This window comes from Danio rerio, chromosome 17 (assembly GCF_052040795.2).
Source record: "Danio rerio strain M-AB ecotype USA chromosome 17, GRCz13ab, whole genome shotgun sequence".
Taxonomy (NCBI): domain Eukaryota; kingdom Metazoa; phylum Chordata; class Actinopteri; order Cypriniformes; family Danionidae; genus Danio; species Danio rerio.
Genome location: NC_141037.1, coordinates 25,016,786 through 25,040,000, shown reverse-complemented (window position 1 = coordinate 25,040,000; position 23,215 = coordinate 25,016,786). Strand labels below are relative to the sequence as shown.

Below are 23,215 nucleotides of genomic sequence, written 5' to 3'. Positions count from 1 at the left end.
CTACACACAAAAGGTGGTAAATATTTACAGAACACACACGTGACTCCTAAATATATATGCATACAAAGGGTTGCAGTCTACAAAAATGAGAACAGAAGAGTTTTAATCAGGCCACTAAAATGTATACGTCATAGACACATTGTCTTCATTGTTTTTCAGTATGCAAACTAGGTGAGGACAGTCATGTGTCATTGGAGAAACTTACATAATATCTGACTTGCCTGCTACTGTCCTACAGGAGAACTTTTGTCCTTAGCCAATATTACTGTACATAAAGAAAAATGTCTGGCCAAAGAGCACACATTGATGTCTTTATTAACTGCATACAGTAGTCGGGCACTAGCACACAAACATATAGGCTTGTGCAGGTCAATACACAAATAGGACAATAAAGCACTTCTTCTTGGATTCTAACAGTGTGTATTGGAAGAAAATCTGAACTAGTGCTGCACGCATACGAGTTTAAAACATAGCATTTTCACAGTACTTCTCGCTCACCACAAAGAGACAAATATTTGCTTGTGCATTAATATTTTTGATAATCTGATCATTTTAAAAGTAAAGAAATGTGATGAAATGACAGCAGGCTTCTTTGTGTTCCTGTTTGACTTAAAAGTTTCATCATTTCAGTTTTGGTTTTCACACTCTAATTTGTAACTTAACAACCAATCAGACTGCCTAAAACTTCACAATGGCTGACCATGACCTTGGTGTGCCTTTACAGCAGCAATACGCCATCAAAGTGTGACTCAGAGGAAGACTGTAAAGGTTTAGTGTGCTATAAAGGAACAGTAGCGGTTTATATTATTTTATCATGTTGAGCAAGAATCCATTTTGTGTGCTTTTAGCAGTTGTTCTAAACAATATTTTTCCAAACAAATTTCAGATTCGCTTAAATGTTAGCTCAGGCATCATTAGCAAAACTAACACTTTTTCCCACACATAATTTATGCTAAAATAATGTGAAAGATATGGAAAAATTAGGTCCCACATATATCCAGTAGCATGCATCTGAAGTGAACTAATGAGCACAAATATATTGCATAAATGATCAGAATCAGTTTTATTGCCAAGTGTGCTTCACACACACAAGGAATTTGTTTTGGCTACAGAAGCTTCCAGTGTACATAAAGTGACAAGTGACAACACAAAATAAATGCGTATGAGAAAGTATTGCACATATTTATTGCATAGTTGGGGGATATTTAACTATTAATGAGGTAGATGGCCTGAGGAAAGAAACTTTTTCTGTGTCTGGCTGTTTTTGTGCTTGGTGCTCTGAAGCACCGACCAGACGGTAACAATTCGAACAGGTAGTGTGCTGGGTGCAATTCCTCCAGAGTGATTTTGCGAGCCCTTTTACTCACTCTGGAAGAGTACAGTTCTTAAAAGGTAGGAAGGGTAGAGCCAGTGTTTCATTCAGCAGTCCGGACTATTCGCTGTAGTCTACTGAGGTCGGTTTTGGCAGCTGAGCTAAACCAGACGGTGATTGAAGTGTAGAGAATGGATTGGATGACAGCTGAGTAGAATTGCACGAGCAGCTCCTGTGGCAGGTTAAACTTCCTCAGCTGACGAAGTACAGTCTCTGCTGCTTTTTATCAGTTATAACTTATTTTTCTGGGGTGGCACGGTGGGTCAGTGGTTAGCACTGTCGCCATACAGCAAGAAGGGCATTGATTCGACTCGAGTCCTGGCTTGGCCAGTTGGCCTTTCTATGTGGAGATTGCATGTTCTCCCCAAGTTCGTGTGGGTTTCCTCCAGGTGCCCCGGTTTCCCCCAGTACTTGGTAAGTACCTGGGAAAACACCCAAAGTCAATGTGTATTCAAGAGCTTTCACACTCCAGTTAACTCACAAACGTTCATTTCTATGTCACTGTATCCAATAGATTGCTTTAAAAGGTAACAGTGTCTGTGTAACTTAAGACCAGAATTACAACTGTTATAAAGCAGCACGTCTGTGTGTAAATCTTTTTTCCAAGTGAATACAACAATCCTAAACATTCATTCATTTTCTTGTCAGCTTGGTCCTTTTATTAATCCGGGGTCGCCACAGTGGAATGAACCGCCAACTTATCCAGCAAGTTTTTACGCATCGGATGCCCTTACAGCCGCAACCCATCTCTGGGAAACATCCACACACACATTTACACACACACTCAAACACTACAGACAATTTAGCCTACCCAATTCACCTGTACCACATGTCTTTGGACTGTGGGGGAAACCGGAGCACCTAGGGGAAACACACACGAACGCAGGGAGAATATGCAAACTCCACACAGAAACACCAACTGAGCCGAGGCTCGAACCAGCGACCTTCTTGTTGTGAGGCAACAGCACTACCTACTGCACCACTGCTTCACCACAAACCTAAACAAATTATTACAATTGCACGTGTTAAAAGCACCACATCCTTCACCAATACACTAAGTCTAAGCCATTTGTTTGACAACACATTCTCTAAATCAGTGGTCCTCAACCACCGGCACCAGTCTGTGGATCAATTGGTACTGGACCGCCCACAAGCAGCAAAATAAGAAACAGACGTCTTTGGAAAGTTTCTTTGCTAAAGGGAAAAGGCCCAGTGAAGGACCCACGGAACTTCCAAGGAATGGATCCGCAAGCCATTTGTCAACAAATTAGTTGAATCTACCATTGCTGTGCAAGAAGATCAACTGACCGAGATCCCAAATGTCAACAGCCTTTAAGAGGCCGTTCGCATATCGCGTAGTTTCTAGAGTTGGCACAAGATCATTGTTTCCAGACACACCCAGTTGAATGAATCCCGCGAGCGCATCGCAGGTCACATGACAAGAACTGACCAATCTGCTTCAGCTTGTATGGAATATACATATTTTGGTAGAGTAAATATCTCACAAACACAGAACACCCAAACGCTGCTGCAGTGCTTTGTATCAGAGTGACATCAACGTTTTGCTGTCGTCTAGCAACCTAGTACAGCCCCCACCTCCGGTCCGCAGTAAAATAGTCAAACGTTGACCAGTCTGTGGTGATAAAGAGGCTCAGGAACATTGCTCTCAATTATTATCATTTCACATTTCCTTTACAAAATACTTTTATTTTTGGTTCACTTCAAACTTGTCTAGCCTACACAGAAACTAGTATATATACACTTTAAGGAAAATACAGAACATTTTTAGGAATCTAAGTAACTTAAGAAAACAAATCAAGTCACAGATGCCATTAAATGCTAGTAATTTTGTAAGAGAGTTATAACAAAAAGGTCAATACTCTACATCTTACGACACCAAATCAAAGGTCACACAATAGAATCTTTTATGCAGATTCACATGTATGAAAGACCAGTTACACAACATAACCATTCAGACATATTATCCTTCAGAGATTCAATTTCTCTACTTTCCCACTAGCTTGTTTTTTTTCTTCATTTTAGCAGGTTATGGGAAAGTAAATGTTTCTTTAGAGAAGCAAAGCAAACTATCGACTTTAATCTCCAACTGAGCTCTGCAAGAGTGTGCGGATTTTTCCATTAGGAAACGTCTTGAGTGTTCGTCTCTGTGACTCAGAGATGAAATAAACCATTTCACTCTACCATGAGGAAAATCAAGTCAATCACAGACCTCAAAAGCATTAATTCATCAGCGCTTCTAAGACTAAGACCAACACCAATTTAATGCTGTCCGTGCTACCCTGGCCTACATATTCAGCCCACATCCTCCTCACAGACGTGTAGCTTTACATAGCGCTAAGCCTGAATCTGCCACAGACACTATTTTTGTTGTGTTTATTTTCATTTATGCATTAGCTAGACGCCTGCATTCAATGCTACTTATAGTATAGTTTTACATTGTGCCTGCTTGTCAATCCAGTGCTAGTGTCAAGCTAGCACTAGTGTTGTTTTTTGATTTACATGATGTAAATGTTTTATGATATAAACATTAGTACTATATTATATATGGGTTATATTATATTTTGTCATCTTTTACTCACACTTTTGTTGCTCCAAAAAATGCTTTCTTTCCATGGTATAAAATAAAGAATTAATTTTAAAGAAAGTCAGTCTGTCCAGACAATGAAAGCCAATGAAGTGAAAAAAATGTACTCAGTTGAAGGCAAATTATTATTTAACAAAGCAAGGAATTTTTTTCAAAGTTTCACAGTATTATATTATTTCTTCTGGAGAAAGAAATCTTATTTCTTTTAGTTTGGCTGGAATTGATACAGCTTTAAAATCTTTTTTAAGGTCAATATTTTTAGCCCCCTTAAAAATACTTTTTAATTGGCTACTGAACAAACGACTGTTGTTCAATCATCGCCCTAATTGAGTTAATTAGGCCTTTAAATGTCAGCTGAATTCAACACTGTAAAACCCAAAAAGGTAAAGTTACTTGAACCATTTGAGCAAATAGATTGCAACAAACTATTCAAGTTCAAAAACTAATCCTGAGTACTGTGAACTTACTCCAGTTGACTAAACGAAGCAATTTGAGCACGGTAAAACCCAATAAATGAAAAGAACTCAAACCAACTGAGTACTGTAAAACTTAATAAGTTAAGGCAACTCAAACCGTTTGAAAAAACCGATTGCTACAAACCATGAGTAAAAACTAATCTATATGAGTACTGTGAAGTTGTGAACTTACTCAATTTAAGCTGAAGTAATGTATTTAAATAATTAACTTTTAGTCAATTTTGAGTTAACTACACTCATTTCACTTGATAAAGTTGACTGTTGGGCTTTACAGTGTAGATTTTATCTCCACATTTCTCACCCCCTCCATTATTCTATTGTTATTTTTTCTAACAGTGTTAGACCTTATGTATTAATAGCACTTCATTTACTGCCTCTTCATAAAGGACTTGATTAATGCCTTCCTCATTTTGTAAGTCACTTCAGACAAAAGTGTCAGCCAAATTAATGTGTCACTTTTTTATTTTATTTTGAGTGTCAGCTGACGTCAAAAAACCATCTCAATGCAAATGTGCTGTTAAACCATTTAAATATTAACTTCAAACTTTGTAAAATAAATGATAAAATAATAAATTACAAAAACGTTTATTTAGTAGCAACGTGCGTATCATGCATACCTAACTTTTGACATTTCCTCTAAGGAAAAGTTTCATTTATTGGTTGTTTTCAATCACATGTTGCTGGTGTTGTGCAAAATTCAGATTCAAACAGAGGAAAGTCTGTATCTATATAGCGATTTATACCATATTTCAATGAAGATATAAATAGAAATTAACCACATATGTTGGGCATGATCCTTATATCATCAAGAGGGCCGAGCTTTCTACTGAACTAAAATATATAATTATATTGTTGCTGTGGTACAACAAAACAGTAGTAATAAACAAATTATTCAATAGGCTTCAGTTTTCTACACTATAGATATACACCATCACAAATGCACCACAGTTTATACTAACGTTATTTATTACCGTTTATCAGTTTACAGTATACAGTATATTCTGTAGCATTCATTAACAAATGGGTTGTACACATTATACACTTCATTACTATAATAGTTTTTCCCCATGTGGATATCTTTCAGACATCACGAAATAACAGATGAAAGCATACAAAGCATGGACGCATAATCTACATTAATATTTTTTTATTTTTCTAAGGGGGAATGAACTTATAATCACCAAACATTCACCGTTGCTGACGTTAATGTTACGGGTGTTTATTCTGCCGAAAAGCCAGTATAGACAAGGATTATTGCAAAACAAGAAGGAGATTTCACTACAGCCATTAGTTAGCAGGGAACGTTATTTATAATGTCTTGTATTTTGCATAAGTGTGATGGTGCTTGTATCTGATTTTTATAAAATACATTAACATATTTATACACACACACCACATCTTTACTGGTGCTGTCAAATGAATAATCGCTAGCACAAGTTTGTACACACTGATGTGTTGAATAAATATTCAATACATGCTGCATTTTCTTGTTTTTCAGCCAGTTTCCGGAATTTCCCCCCCTATTAATCGCCCAGCCCTATAAAACTTTTGGAAGTCCATAAAAGCTGTTCAGCATTTCTTAATTCGGCTGATTTAAACAACATAAAACAGAAAAAATTTGATGTTCTGATAGCAATTACTATTTAGAGGAATCACTTTCTGCCCTCTATCTGAATTTCGAATGAAGTCATGAGAAAACAACCTAAAGTGAAGTTGACTTTCTAGCAGAAGTCAGCTGAAGGTCTTGATTTTTCCCACAGCTGGTCCTTCTTGTATGAATAAGAAGTAGGAGCAGCTGTTACTCTAATCATCATTTTTTCCGATTCAACCTTGAAGTGAACAACTTAACTACTGTTATTTAAAAACATGTACTCCTCCTTTACTGACCTCAACAATAACCAATCCCAACTCTTTTAACATATTGGACTCTAGTACGGACTCCCAGCCTTACCAGTTTTAAAATTGCATGTTTTTAATAATGAATCTCATTAGCATTAATATTTGCAAAACCATCCTGAGCAGGAATTATTTGACCTCTAAATAGCCGTCTTTTTTGTCCCATAAAGCCCAACTCCACCCTGCATGTATGTGTAATGAGTCAACCGCAAAGAAATACTTCCTTGAATTTACATGATGTGCTACTGTGCACTTTTCCAAATTTCACTTCATTCTATTACTTCATAGCTTATTTTTTATTTGGCTTGCAGTACAACAGATTTCTTTTAACGAATAATTAAAGATAAAGCAGGTCACAGTGAGTACTGTAATCCCTGGACAGTTTTGTAAACATTTGCATTGGCTTACAGTGCTCACTTTGAATTTTTTGCCCACAGCACAACAAACAACTGAGCAGAAACACACACACACACACACACACACACACACACACACACACACACACACACACACACACACACACACACACACACACACACACACACACACACACACACACACACACACTAGGGCTGTACAATATATCGTTTCAGCATTGATCGCAATGTGTGCATTAGCAATAGTCACATTGCAACATCAATATAATGATGAAGATGATAGAAAAAGGATAAAATGAGAAAGGTATGATGAAATTTTAATTAATGGCTATTTTCAATACAATGTTTTTTTTGTTGTTTTTGCGTCTCTGTTACAAAATGTAAAGGTACCAATGGAATCCAACATGTAATTTGTCAAAAATGACAAAAGGATAAAATATGTCTTATGTAAAAAGTAGAGATCAGTAAAAGAAGAAATAAGTTTAAGTAATATACGAATGATGTATGTGGTAATGGGGTGGGAAAATAATAAGCTTGTGCTTATAGTCCCACTCCATTTTTGACCATGTTGAAATGTATTTTTTGTTAATGATATTTTATGTATGATATTTCTGTTCAAAAATAAATGAATCAAATCGAATAAAATCAAATCTGCAATGTGGAGTAGGGATTATTATAGTTGATCAGTAATGAAGAACATACAGTGTTTATATTTTACATTACATTTGATTATTCAATAATAAGGAGAGGACAAAATAGTGATATGCATGAGGTTCTTCTTGTAATGGTGGATCAAACATATATCAATGTTGCAATTCTATGAAATATATGTGCTTTTAATTAAAAAAAATACATCTTATAATTTTTTTATTTATTTTCCCTCTTCATTTACAAATATTATATATTGTGCATGGTTTACTCATGATATCGCTGATATAGTAATCTGCCATTATGGGGGACATAATATCATGATAATATCGTATAGTAATACTGTACCTGAATAACTGACTACTTATTTAACTTTTATCTTTGTTCTATCTTATTTATTCCTGGAATTTCTTTGATTCACCCCTCTACAAGATTATTACAATCAAAGCTAATGATTTTTTTCCAAAAAGAGCTATTCAAGTCATCTGCCAAAACTGTATTCATATCGCAGTATATTGTAAATCACAGCAAAATAAAATATTGCAATGTCAGATTTTTCCAATATCGTGCAGCCCTAACACACACAGACACACACGCACGCACGCACACACGCATGCATTTTTACAATTCAAATTAAAAGAACATACATACTTTTGTGCCATATGCAGGGATACTTAAGGCCCAATTAAACCGTTTGGACCACTAGAATTTTCAGTGAATCAGTCGAGCAATAAATTTACTCCAATTTCGCTTCAATTAAAGATGTTTACTAAATTCTCATGCAGTGTAACAGTCAACTCCGATCAAAAAACTGTGTTTCTCTCTTTCTTCGTTTCACTTTCCTATGTTTGTATTTATACATTAAAACAGTCCAATAAAACTCCAATAAAAAAGGATGAGGGGTAAAATCAGCGATTGTGCACAACTAAACATATCACAATATACAAATACATGTGTATTTGAGCACTATTAATAGATTATATTAAATCAAGTTATGGCTCCTAACCATTCATTACACAAATTCCACACATGCTACAATTACATTTTTAGACTGAAATGCTTTTATTTTATTTTTATTTTTAAATCATTCAAATGTATTTCTATTAAATTGCAAATATGGAAGAAAACCTTTTATTTAATTTAATTTATTATTTATTTTAATTATTAATTATTATTCATTCTGCTGTGGCTACCCCCAAAAAAACTAGGACGAAGCTGAAGAAAAGTCTTACTATTAATAAAAAGTGACCAGCACAATAACATAGTCTATTAAATCAAGTTAAATCAAACTTATTTTGAAAGGGAAGCCATGAGGTTGAGATTCTATTCGAACATGCTACAATTTTTACATCATTTTATATGATAAAAATAAAACGGTAAAATGCTGCTGAAGTTACAGTTGTGAGATATTGATATTTTAACAATAAATTGATAACTTTTTACTGCATGTGTTTTAGTGCTTTTAGGTCAGTTTTAACAATTATGTGTCTTTTATTCAATGCATTTACTACAGTGAAATAGGAAGGAACAATACTAGTACAGCAATGATTAATCAGTTCAACATTTACTAATGCAATTTAAAATCCAAAGTTGTGCTTGTTAAAGGTCCCATTAAACTAAAATAAAGATTTTTAGACGTTACTATTAGTATTGTTCGTTTTTAGAATATGTATAACCTAGTGTGCTCCAAAACAGTGACAAAATTCGTGTTTAGAAAATGTAACACTGCATGTAAAGCTTGTAGTTTGTCACTTCCGCCTAAAAGGATCAACAGTTTTATTCACGTCAACCCATACAGTTTCTCATCTAATCATAACAAATCAAATGGTCTCTAGTATCTGACATGCCCCGCCCCCTTCAAGGGGCTTCTCATTTGCTTTTTTTTTGATGCACTTGAGCTCAACCACTCTCAGAGCAGTGATAAAACAAAACGCTATTGACTTCTTTTTAGAGAGGGGAGGAGCTACTCCATGTCCCACCCTCTTTTCATGTTTTGGTTGAGATTACGTCAAACGTTAAATAGAAAATGCACATTTCAAAGCACTACACTGGACCTTTAACAATAGTTCGTTCATGCATTGTCAGTCAAACTAACAATAAAGGACTTTATTTTTTTTTAACAAAGAAGAACAAATACTGTTATAAATCTATTGTTCATTATTTGTTCATGCTAGTAAATAGATTAACTAACATTAACTATTGTAAAGAGTCACCATTCATTCAAACTATTCATTTAATATGGCTGATTTAATTACAAATGAAGTGAATCCTTCATGAATGGATTGGTTTACAAAAAGATCTTAGGGTCAGATTTCAGTAACGAAACTGCAGTTTTGCTCTGGCTTTCTTTGGAATTATTTTTCATGGGTGAAACAGGAAAAACAAGCCATGCAGTGTCTAAAATTACTCATTAACCTTTTGTTTAATAAAATATATTTGAAAAAATGACGCTCGTGCTGGTGTTTGATATTACTGAAGTAGATCACATATTATAAATAAACATAAAAACCCAGGTGGGAAAGTTTTCTTTTTTTGCTTTCATAATTTTAGGGGATTTCTGACTGCAGAGGTTTGGTCACACAGTGATTGCATTTGGATTGTCAATTGTTTGTCTTTATCCACAGTAAGTGGAATACTTAATAATGTCAGCTTACATGTCATTAAAATATCAATTATGATATTATCGTGCATTAGGTGACTTCTATAATTGAAACTGCCAGTCATTCACACTGACTTCATTTTAAATGCAGTTTATTATTCACAGACACTAGTCTATATCACAGGTCATGCTTTATTCATTGCCAAATTACATAACATTCCACACTATACTGAATTCCAAGATTCTGCCCACATTTACTGCAATGTGGAAAAACAATGCAAAGTATTGAAGGCATTTGGACTGATATATATATATATATATATATATATATATATATATATATATATATATATATATATATATATATATATATATATATATATATATATATATATATTTATTTATTTATTTATTTTTTTATTTTTTTTAAGTACCAAACAATCTGAAAAATTCTCTATAAAAAAAATAAAATTCTGAAATATTGTCTAAAGTTGTTTTTGCCCCAATTTACTCAGCTTGTGCTACATCTTTAGCCTGCACGGTTTGTTGATAAGATCAATCTCTGATATTTTAACCTCCTTAATATGCATTGAGTACAGTAATCATGTATTTTTATGCATGCGATGTAGTGAAGTGTGTAATCACTGCATTAACTGGTTGAAAACACGCAGGAATACTCTCGAGTCTTGCACTTAAAACCACATCAAAACACCACCTGCCAAGGAAATGCACGAATAGAAGCTTGCTTAACATTTTATACGAAACAAATCTGCACAGTGTTACATGTTGCAGATTGTTTGCATAGCATTAGAAGAGCATGTACTAGATTTAAAAAAGGAAACAAACGATTACAAGACAGCGGTAACAGGGATGAAAAGAACTCTAACTTTATGTATCTTTGTGAACTCTGAAAACAAGAGGGACCTACAAATATTTTCCATGATATAGTGACTACTAATTGGCCCACCCATAAAGAAAAAGGCCCATGATGAATGTTGTTATTAACCTCCCTGGGATATTGATGACAAAAATACAGACCTCCTCCTATAATTAGACTGTATGATATTTCACATTAAGTAGGACAGATTGTATGAACAGGGAAAAAAAACAGGGACAAGAGAACGTGTGTATCTGTAACAACGTTTCCATCCACCTATTTTTATGCACATTTTGGATATGTGCATAAATAAAAATAAAAACGGTTGATGTGCATAGATTTTGAAAATGTGCATAAAAAGTGTATGCACATAACTGAGTAGGATAAACTTTTTATTTGATAAGGAAAGATGCGCATACACTATATAGAATAGTGCTGGGCGATTAATTGATAGGTAATCAAAATCGACATTTAGAACCTATAATCGATCTAATTTTTTCAGGTCATAGATAGTAGACTAATTTTTTAAAATAATCATAGATAGCAGATAGAAGGGAAGAGAAGAGAAGGGTGGGATAAACCTTTCTGTAAAGCAAACAAAATAAAAATGGTTAAATCAACTACTAATACACACTAATACACACTTAAACAAATACACACTGTTTAATTTGTTAAACAGAATACTGTGCTTCTATGTCATGATTCGCCCCAACAAACATTCCAAAAAGCTTGAAATAGCAGATAACACACCTGTTCATAGCATGAATGACTGTCAAGTGGCTACTCATTCAAAAGTTTAATTTCCAATTCAGGTCACCAAGAAGCCATTTACATGACATTTTCAGCCAAAAACAGGAAACTAAATTTGCTTTGCCTGTTCATTTACACGAGAATTGTGTTTTTGTGACGTGTTTTGTGATGTTTTGTCATTATCGTGAATGTAACACCCAAAAACTAGTCTTTGAAAATGATGACAACATGCTAGTGTTGTCAAAGTATCGAGTTTGGTAGCAATCGGTACTAAAATGTTAAAAACATACATATTTGCTTCTATTATTTGAGAGTTGTTGAGCATGACCTTAAACACAGCTGATTGATTGATTGTGCTTACATAATCAACAGAAATGAATGTGACTGGCCGTGAAGATCATCAGTTCCAAGTTCTTCAACGAAGTTCACTGAGTGCAAACACTGATACACTGACACTGGAGCATTTTAATGCAGTGTCGATCAGCTGGTCTTTCTATGAGCTGACATATAAGCGATTTGCTGATGGATCGACTGATCTTCGTGGCTTTGAAACGCTCCAGTTTCTGTGTATCTTTGCACTTGGTGACAGCTGTGAATTGATGATCTTCAAAGCAAATCACAGTCAATTCTGTTGAATACAATGGCCAATCAGCTGTGTTTAAGTATGCGCTTAAATGTAAGCGAGAAATAGCCATTTTAAAAACTTGATACTGAAATTCCAGTATCGTGACAACACTACAACATGCACAGTATGTGTTTGGGATTGTGTAGATTAATTAGAAGCGTAAACAAAGATGCACAACAACGGCCGAGTATGTGGTAGTGTTGTCGCTCAAGTGTTTCCTAACGCCTCATCAGCAAATAGCCGATTTACTTCACATTACAACCAAAAGTACAGGCACACCTTGCACATAGACATTGGTGCTGGGCCCCTGACAGCATGACATCACTTTCCTGGAGATACTGTTTACTAACAAGATGACAGTGCCAAATGATGGCCTGGTATACCACATTCAGCATTTCTGGTTGTTTTCATAGACGTGTGTAAAACTCAAGTCATTTAAAAAAAATGTTATTGTGTAGACATGAAACTTTTTAAAAACACAAGAACTGCATCTTAAATCACATACTTCCATACTATATATAGTACGCTAAAAACAGTATGTGAGTCAGTATGTCCAAATTCATAGAATTCCAAAAACAGAATTATGCTTACAGCAATATTCTGAAGTGTGCCTCTCATAAAAACACTACACCATCCCATAATGCCATGTGAGAGAATTCAAGGATAATGACAAATGGTGGATGTAGTACGTCCGAGTTCCATTCAAACTAGTCACATTCATACTAAATAGAAAATAGTTTGTTTTTTTTAACGATCATGTAGTAAATTCTATTTTAAATGTAGTACCTACTCAAGTAATTGCCGATTTTAAATGCAGCCGAAGTAAAAACCTTTTTGGTTATTGGCTACATTGTTGTGTAAATGTAGCCTAATATACACATTACAACCGGCACCCACCATCCCAAAATAGCCTTCCCATGCCTTCCAGCAGCAGTATTTCTACAAATTAACACCATTTCTTGACACAATAAAGACAGTGCACATAAAGGCTGGTTTTGCATCGAGTGATCGGCCTTGCGCCTAGTCATGCATTTATACTTCTGCATGCTGTTTGTGTTGCTCTGCAATAACATTTCCGAAACACTAAATGGCAGTAGGTTTTTATGTTCCTCTGTGTCAAGTTTCTTTGCGGGTATTTTGTTTTTTCTGAATGCTATATTAATGTACAAGTAACTAAAACTCGCTTATTCAGAGGTGGGCACTGGCAGATGTGCAGCAATTTTAATCATAAGGTAAACACAAAACAAAAGTTTCCATCAGGGTCCCCTTTACGGGACTCGACACTTGTGAGCACTTGCTCCAAAGGGTCGCATGGCTCTCAGTCCCACCCACCCAGTTCACCGACCAATCACTGAGCTTACGATACGCGTTTTTGCAACATGTAGTTACATTTTTTGAGTGGACATGTCAGCCACGGCAAGGGCTATGCGTGAAGGCTGTGCTCGAGCCTTTAGAAATAATGGAACTAAACTCATCTTGACAGAAAGAAAGGCATAAAACAGGATGGGCTAGAGTGCCCATTCCAAATGAAAGTTGTGCATGTAAATTGAAATAGATAAGGGTTCAAGTAATCACCATATTGGAAAAGATAACGTCATATGTAGGGCCAGATGGAATCTGCAGACGTTTTTGCTATATCTGCCGACAATTTTGGTAAAAGTCTGCCGATTTTTGTGGAATTATTTTGGAAGTATCATAACTAAAACCTTAATATATGAAACAAAAAATAATATCTTTTTAACTTTTATTTAATGTTTAGAATGCAAATCCAATTAGATTTACTTTTTTTTGGTAAATAAAGCAAGGTTTGTCATGTAATATATCTAATAAAAATATTACTGTACAAACTGCATTGTGCATAAATCAGATGAACATTTTTACATTAGTCAATAATATTACTGAAATTAATTAAAAAAAACTAAATAAATATAGATTTACACACATTTACTCAAGTAAATAAACAGAATTAATGATGGCCTAAAAATCTGCGGAAATCTGCGGGATTCTGCACATGCAGAATCCGGATGGACCTAGTCATATGTAAACACTTCACTAAATCTTTTAATCAGAATGATTAAAATGATTAATCAGAATAACAAATGAAAAATGTTGATTGTGCAAGCGTGGCTATTGAAAGAAAAGGGTGGAGAGTAAAATCACTCTCACAATGACTGCACATCCTCATTGCAAAACCAGATAAATCACGAGATATAATCTTTCATAACATCTGACTTAAATCACAAATATTTAGGATAACATAGATACGTAGAGTAACGCATCTCACCAGACAGCTGTGATTTATGTCTTCCTTTTGCTTATATGTGAAGCACACCCATATGAATGTCCTGTAATGTTTCCTGCTCTCACTTTCAGTAATTAGAAACACATTTTTCTCACCGTGATTCCCATGATATGGCCCAGTTTCAGGTTATTCCCGAGAAGAAAAAAGTGGTTTAGGGACTCTTCTGCTTTTTGTAAATCTGTAAACACTGGATCTCAAACTACCGAGCTGAAAACGTAGAAAACATCTGACTCCAGATTTTAAACTTTAAACCCTCAAACAGAACAAGCAATTGTGACTGTTATTTTTCTTTCTCTGAACAATGCCATGTATTTTAACAGCCGTTTGCTGATCAATATTCTCCTCCAGATATTCCCCACATAAAGCAGCCAGAGAGACAAAGGACAAAGTCCAGTATGAACTGTGAAGACAAAGCAGTAGCTTTACAGCACTAGTAGTGAACACATGTTAATCAGTGATTGAGAAATATCCGAAGAGTTTCATGTGACACAACCAGGTGTTACTCATCTGTTTCTGCCACGATTCAGAGTGCAAAGAACTCCCAGGAATTACAAATATTTTTTCCTGCTGCTCTCAACAGACTTGAATACTTAAAGGGATGCTTTGTTTTCATTTACTCACTGTAATGTTGGTGCTATTGCATTTGAATTTCCTATTTCCTTAAAAAAAAGGTTTGGTTTAGAACAATGCTTGAGAAACGTTTGGGTCGAAAAACACTCACAAGATCTCAATGTGATTCTTGGAACATTCAAAGCAGTCTATTTTGTTAATTAAAATAGTATTTACTAATGCTTATTCTAATGTTAAGTTTCTTAACCCTCATGTAGGGCTTTTCAATTGGCGGCTCTAGGCAATTTGTTCCAGCCCTCCAAATAGTGTGACCAAGAAATCAAAAATAAATTTAGTCCAGTTGAAAAACGGTCGTTATAGTTATTAAGTGACGTGCGTCTGTTCAATACAGCACAAGCTGCAGTTGAAGGCTGCGCAGAGAGTGAGTCACCTGACATTAAACGAGAGGTGCGAGCAGCTGGAAACATTTGGATATGTTTGTAGAAAAGGCTTTTTGTACAATTCATTGATATCATTAATAGGGATGCAATGATTACCCAATTCCACTAATAACCCCGCTTTTATTCATTGAAGGCTTCGCATTTCTGTTGCACGGAAAAAAATGCTGCAACTAAACAAAGTTACGCACGATGTGTGCCGATACGCACGCGCATTGGATTAACTATAGCAGCAAGCCGTTTTCAAAATTTTTCATTTATTTTTAAGTCCAAAGAAAGAAATGGACTATTGTTTGTTTTTTTATTAATATTTTGTGCTGTATTTGGTTACTGAGCAGCATTAAACATTACTTTAAAACAAAGCAGTTTTCTTGTTATTTTCTGTACTAGTAGAGTTTTAAATTTAATATACACATTATAATGGTGATAACTGTGAAACCATGATTATTCTTCAGACTAAAATCGTACAACCAAAATCTATAATCGTTGCATCCCTAATTAAGCAGTTTAAAACATAACCTAAGAATGTGTCTGAATGTAGAGGAAGCCTACTTAAGAAATACACTGATTGTGCGTTGAAATACAACATTTGGATATGCTTGTTAAAAAAAGCCACATTGTACAATGCATTGATGTTATGTAGTTTCTAATACAACATATTAACATATTAAATGTAGAAAAAGTCAATGTGGATGTCTTTATGAGCACAAATACAGCATATGGGCTCTTATGCTGTTGTGTCATCAATTATATTGCAAGTCTTATCTCTCCGGCCCCTCGATTAGCATGCTTTTCATGAACTGGTCCCCATGACAAACTAATTGAATAGCCCTGCCCTAATGTATCGTCAGGAAGCAAGGGAATTAATTGTGTTTTGCCTGTACAAGTCTGTTTAATTGCATTTTATGAATCACAAGGTTTCGCTTAAAATGCTTTCATGTAGGGCTACACGATATTGGAAAAATCTGACAGCACTTCCTGATAAAACAATAACAATAAGTATTAGGGAATAAAGATTTTAATGTTTTGCATCTAGTCTATATTTATCAGAAACACATTTTTTTAGAATGATCTTTATAAAATGTGCCTCAGATTTGTAAAATGATCATCTAGTTTAAGTACATGCGACCCCCAAAATAATAATGCGACTCGCAACCCTCACATTTCTCTGAGGTGGTTATAAATGTACAAATGATGCTCACGCAACAATATAGGCCCATATAAACACGAGTATACTGAAAACACAAAAAAAGTTTAATAACCATAGTCTATAATTTATATAGTCATTTATTAATTTGTTTAATTTTATATTAACCTCACCTAATGAGACTGATGACAATGTTTTCAGCACAAGTCTATTCTTGGTTTAATTTTGGAGACCGCCACTCAGTGATCATTCTCAATATTCAGTTGTGGCCTGTATTCATTTTTAATCTATTTGACTTATATAAAGGGGTCAGAAAGTTTAACCTGCTGCTGTAAAGACAGTCTGCTTCAGCTGACGCTATTGCTGTGTTGTTAATCTAACGTAAACACACAAGGCTGATGGCTTTTTATTTGCATGTTGTTGCTTTTTTTATGAAACTATTAACTACTATTTTGTTATCTTCTGTGGGTTATGGATAAAACATGGTAATTCTAACAGTTTAATAAAATTTATTTGACTTTTGGAAATCACCAAACGACACTCACTTTGGGAACCACTAATATAGTTGACTTTTTTGTCAAGTTCTGAAAATGTACTGTCTGGTTTCGGTTAATATAAAAAGATATCACAATTATCTGTATTTATAATTCCTACATTTTTTTTTTGCAATAATGTTTTAGTAAACACAAAATGCGAGTAACAAAAGCAGCTCGAGTTTGCTGAATGTGTACGCTGGCAAACAGAAATCGAATTAGGATGTAACCATGGCAACAGCTTCTAGATGGCTCTCTGGCAGAGGAAACCTATGATTTATTTTGTTAATACTTAGGAAAATACAACGAAAGACATAACGGTTTCGGATAACCGTCTTGTAGACGGGTGACGTTTGCTAACTTTGCTCAAGTCGCCATACTAAAGGAGACGAAAATAACCGACTGACTGCGTGCCCTAAATTCCACACAGAAATCAACGTTTATAAAAGCGTCTGCTTGAAAATGAGTAAATATTTCAAATAATGAATTTTACATTCGTTTAAACGATGTCTTTAATCGCTCTGGGTGGTATATTTTACAAGGACTTTAAATGGGGAAATGTTAGATCGCACTAAGTTGCATAAACAACAACCACAGTGAGCAACATGTGGGCCAAGGCAGCCTAACAATTTTATCACTTTTTTTTCACACCACTCTCGTCAGCGTGTGACAGCTCTGAGTGTAATAAACTGTAAACGCTTTCGTGAACGGACTCGTCTGGCGAAAACAAACGCTACTTTAACACGATCATCGAGCTCACGCAGAATTTTTTCCATAAATGCTTGCTACTAATACGTGGCAAATTCCCTCTTGGTGTCTCGTGTAAAGCATCTTTTTACCTTCGAAACGGTAGAACTAGTCATGATGATTAGGCAAGCGATTAAAGAGAGATTACCTCGCCAAAGGATCACTCGACCCTAGAGGAAAGCACATTCCCCCAGTCCACAGTGGGCGGTTATAATACCTAACGTACGGAGGACGTCAAAATACAAGAAACGTGTTCTTGAGAGGCCCTGGTGAAGTGGAGATCAACAGCTCCCTTTAGTCGAACTCACCGTGTTGTTGTTGTTTTTCCCCAGAGGGGACTTGTAGCTCGTCCGATCCGACGCGACTCCGATCCAGGCCAAAACAACAAGCCTCTCCGGAATATCCTGCTGTCGCCTGATTATGCCCGTTAGAAGTGGGTAACTGTGTTTTGATGGGGCTGGTGGTTTTAACCGCGTATACGAGACTGACTCCGCGCACGTCAGTGGGCGGATTTTAGACAGCAGTATGTCCTGCGTGAAGAAGGGGAGAGGGAGGGGGGATCCCGTCTTGTCCCACTTTCTGTGACGTGGAACACAGCTTCCCGCCCCTCTTGGAGGTCCAACCAGAATGTACGCTGGATTTACACTGGCGAGTGTAAACTATTTAACTGAATGTATTTTAATAACATTACAACATCGATGCTGTAAAAAGAACCTTATGAAACTGAAAATAGTCGTATTAAGCTTTCACCGGATGTTTATCATTGGCTGGAAAACAACAGCTGTGCATATAGCCCATTCCAAAGCCTTTGCAAACAGTCCTTGTCTATGACAGTTTAAAGCAAGAGCTTACTGTTGCTATAAACATATGCTCAGACTTAAACTCTTAGGTTTTGTGTTGCCCATTATATGTGTGGTACCCTGAACAATGCGATCTATGAAAATAAGTTGTAAACAAACAATAATGTTTTATATAATGCTGCAAAGGCCTATTGTTTTACTTGATAAGACTTCATGAATGCACTCTTACTTCCTAAAGAGACTTCAATGTACATTTAAAGTAGATCTTTATTTTTTGGATTATTTATTGCAATGGTCCCCAAACTTTTCAGCCCGAGACCCCCAAAATAACAATCCCACCCAACAAACACACAACGTTGCCTCAACGTAGCGACCTTCCTACAACGTTGTACCAACATTGTAAAAAGGTTGAGGATTCTACGTTGTTGCTAAAGGTTGTCACAACGATGTCATAAGGTTGCCATTTAAACATCATGAGGGTCGCATGCTTTAGGTTGTGCTTAGGTGGCGTGGACGACCACTGTACAACATTTACTGGTCACAGCTGAATCAGTTTATATTTCAACAAGCCGTCGTCTCATTCATCAACGACCGAGGAGACGTGAGTATTGCTTTATTTCTTCTTGCTAAATAAGATACGTAAATCGTGAATATTCAAACAAACCTACGATTTCGACAACAATCTGTTCCAACATTACACACACACACAAAAGCCGTAATTATTACGAGCGAGTAACATTTCGGCAATCCTTTAACGGACGGCAACAACATTAAAATCATTATGTTAAATCTCTCGATAAAACATTTCCTGATTATTTACCTACGCCTTGTCTTTAGTCAAATGGACAATAATGTTTTTGAAGTTCAGTTTTCTCCATATCCTTCGTGATCAGTTAGTATGATACTTCATCACACGAGCCGAACCACTTTTTACAAAACACACAAAATAACTTTTAAAAACAAAACATCTCTGTGCAGATTGCGTCCCGTTAAAGGAACAGTTCACTCAAAAATGATATGTACTCACGAATTATTTGCCCTGTAAATAAGTGATTCCAAACCTTTAGGTTTCTTTATTCTGTTGAACACTAAAGACTGTAAGCATTTGCTTTCATAGTAGGAAAAGACTATGGAATTAAATAGTTACAGTTTTCCAGCTTTATTTAATATATCTTCTTTATTGTTTAGCAGAAAAAAAGCTAAATAAGTTTGCAACAAATAAAGGATGAGGCTCAAATGGCAGAATTGTCAGTTTTGGGTGAGCTATCCCTATAAGTTAAAGTATATAAATTAATGTTCATATGCCTAATTAATATAGATAGTAATTAAAAGGTCTGCTAGTCTAAATTTCTATTTTGATTGGTCTTTTGATGTTTTATTTAAAACCCACTCTTTTCTTTGCTCAACAGGCTATTTTTACATGGAGGTAATCTTCTATTGATAATTTCTGGATTTTAATTATGCGTAAGTTGCATAAAACTCTATTGTTTAATCACTCACTGTTGTTTTCAAATTACTCATGTAACTTGTCTTTCAGAATGTTTTCAGCTGTTGAATTCACCTCAGATCAGTGTTGCTGTAATTCCTGATCCATGGAAAGAAGAATTGGATGAGGTAAGAAGTATACTACTCTATTTACTATTAAATGTAGTTATGTTACCTAAAACAGCATGTCCATAATGTGGAAAATAGATCATGCTTATGAAAAATTACTTTATTATTTTGTACAGCTGTTATTGAAATGACACTAAGTTTAACATTCAATTTACAGCGAGCAACGCCACAACTACAGGGCCTGTTCTTTCTCTTCTCATAATTTAAGTAAGTATTCGGAGACTAACTCTGACTTCTGTTAACTCAAAACTGTTTTCACTTTATCTCTAAATTTATTTAATTGTATGTAATTTTGGTATATGATATATTATTAAAACATTAAAATAAAGTAGGCTACATAATTACTCTGGAGATTTTATATGTAATGAAATTACAATAAATGTCTGAAACTTCAATAACTTGCTAGTCATAGTCATTTCCTGTGTAGTGCTGTTGTGTCAAGCTCTGATCTGTCCTCTCTTGTTCACTGCCTATTTTGACTTGTGTCTGCTGTGGATCTCTGAAGCTGGATTATCCGTTGAACTTCAGCTGAACCTCGCAAAAACGGAAATGCTTGTAGTTTCTGCCAACCCGACTCTACACCATAACTTTTCAATCCAGATGGATGGGGCAACCATTACTACATCCAAAATGGTGAAAAGCCTTGGAGTAACGATTGATGACCAACTAAACTTCTCTGACCACATTTCTAGAACTGCTCGATCGTGCAGATTTGCACTCTATAACATCAGAAAGATCCGACCCTTCTTATCTGAACATGCAGCTCAACTCCTTGTTCAAGCTCTTGTTCTCTCCAAACTGGATTACTGCAACTCTCTACTAGCTGGGCTTCCAGCTAACTCTATCAAGCCTCTTCAACTGCTCCAGAATGCAGCAGCACGAGTTGTCTTCAATGAACCTAAACGAGCACATGTCACTCCGCTGCTAGTCCGTTTGCACTGGCTGCCAGTTGCTGCTCGCATCAAATTCAAAACTCTGATGTTTGCCTACAAAGTGACTTCTGGCCTAGCACCTTCTTATCTGCACTCACTTCTGCAGATCTATGTGCCCTCCAGAAACTTGCGTTCTGTGAATGAACGTCGCCTCGTGGTTCCATCCCAAAGAGGGAAAAAATCACTTTCGCGAACGCTCACGCTCAATCTGCCCAGTTGGTGGAATGAACTCCCTAACTGCATCAGAACAGCAGAGTCACTCGCTATTTTCAAGAAACGACTAAAAACTCAACTATTTAGTCTCCACTTCACTTCCTAAGCTGCAATTGCCTCTTTGAATATCACACTAATTGTACAAAAAAAAAAAAAAAAAAAAAAAAAAAAAAAAAAAAAAACTACTAACACTTCCCTTCTTAGACTTTACAGACCTGAAACTTGCCTTTAGTACTTATTCATTGTTGCTCTTAGTTGTGTAAATTGCTTCCTTGTCCTCATTTGTAAGTCGCTTTGGATAAAAGCGTCTGCTAAATGACTAAATGTAAATGTAAATGTAAATGTGAATTTGTTTCTTCCTCTGACTGCTTTCTCCATACCAACAACTACGACTGGTCTTCAGCTGTGCTCCCCGGTCTGCTGTATTCTCCAGTCCAGAGTTTCACTGCCCAGTGTTTGAATTTTAATTTATATATTTATTTATATATTTATTTACATTTTAATGATTTCTTGTTTACTTTTCTTGTTTGTTTACCCTTTAGTTTAATTTATATATATATATATATATATATATATATATATATATATATATATATATATATATATATATATATATATATATATATATATATATATAATCTAAACTTTATTTTATACTGTTTGCTTATAAGTAGATACTGTATGTGTGCTGTATGTAGGCCTATTAAATGTTGTGAAATATATAATAAAAAGTTTGATTATTAATTTGTGTGGCATTTTTACACTTTAAAGTTTACACATGCAGTTGTTAAATTAAATAGGAAAAATAAATGAACAATATTTCATATTAAGCAATACTGGAAAAGAATTGCTGCTTATCCTGTATTCTAGGCAGTATTGATAAACTGCCACAAAAAATATTAATACAAGTAGTAAGAACGCCGCCTCGCGGTTGCTGAATGTCGCACGACAACGTTGCTACAGCCTTCTCACGTCTTTCTACGTTGTGACAATAGCCCCTTTCACACATACAGACCTTTCCGGAAAATTACCGGCAATTTTCCGAAAAGGTTGTATGTGTGAACAGGTCCTTTTTGAAAATACCGGTAAATTCGTTCTGGCTATTTTCCGGAAAGAGAAGTTGTAACATTACCGGCAATTTGCCGGAATGCTGCGCTGTGTGAACGCAGAAGGAAGATTTCCGGAATAAGCTCGTGCACGTCTAGAACGTGCTGACGTGAGACGTCTGCTTTAGCCAATCACAACAGTCAGACGCATTTACGTCCGCGCGGTTTGTGAGAATAAAAGCCTTTGAATATTTTTCCAGACACATTTAGCTGCTAGAAGTTAGTCAGATCACGTTTATATGTTCTTCTTAATGCCAACTGTGCAAATAGTCATCGATAAGATGCTTATGATAAGCCGTTGTTTGTTTACCTTCAAGCTTTGCGTGTGCCCATGAAACAGCCTGTGAGCGTCAGCACACGCACATATTATGAACATCTCGACATGCGAATATGATCCAGTGAAAGTTGTTTACAATATTGATCATCCACAGAGTTTGTAATTTAGTCAAATGTTTACAAATACAAGCGCAGCCGTTTAAAGCTCATTTGTGGTGAATGATGTCAGAATTTACCGGTATTTTGGAATGGATGTGTGAATGCTCTTTTCCGGAAAAATTCCGTAACGTCCTCGCCTGTGTGAACACCGCTT

The 23,215-nt window shown here is 35.6% G+C and overlaps 2 protein-coding genes across 7 annotated transcripts in view; one reads left to right on the top strand and one right to left on the bottom strand.

Moving 5' to 3' along the window:
* Positions 1-18,503, bottom strand: part of sgms1a (sphingomyelin synthase 1a) — a 37,138-nt gene extending 18,635 nt beyond the window's left edge. For 2 of the 4 annotated variants that reach the window (XR_015512533.1, XR_015512534.1), the window contains exon 1: positions 18,270-18,447. The gene's annotated coding sequence lies outside the window, so the exon portion shown is untranslated. Of the gene's footprint in view, positions 1-18,109; positions 18,179-18,269 lie in introns of all 4 variants that reach the window. The other 2 variants (XM_087288971.1, NM_001007325.3) reach the window with 2 other exon arrangements.
* Positions 18,504-19,097: 594 nt separating this feature from the next.
* LOC110439032 (uncharacterized) lies at positions 19,098-21,856 on the top strand. 3 transcript variants are annotated; one of them, XM_087290508.1, is made up of 6 exons: positions 19,098-19,362; positions 19,953-20,019; positions 20,171-20,225; positions 20,299-20,375; positions 20,533-20,582; positions 20,881-21,856. In XM_087290508.1, the coding sequence occupies exons 4-6, from the start codon at positions 20,371-20,373 to the stop codon at positions 21,624-21,626; spliced, it is 801 nt and encodes a 266-aa protein (XP_087146634.1). In that variant the 5' UTR covers positions 19,098-19,362; positions 19,953-20,019; positions 20,171-20,225; positions 20,299-20,370; the 3' UTR covers positions 21,627-21,856. The 3 variants fall into 3 exon arrangements, with proteins under 3 accessions (XP_087146634.1, XP_087146633.1, XP_087146632.1); XM_087290507.1 differs by having other exon boundaries at positions 19,950-20,019; XM_087290506.1 differs by lacking the exon at positions 19,953-20,019.
* Positions 21,857-23,215: the final 1,359 nt, after the last annotated feature.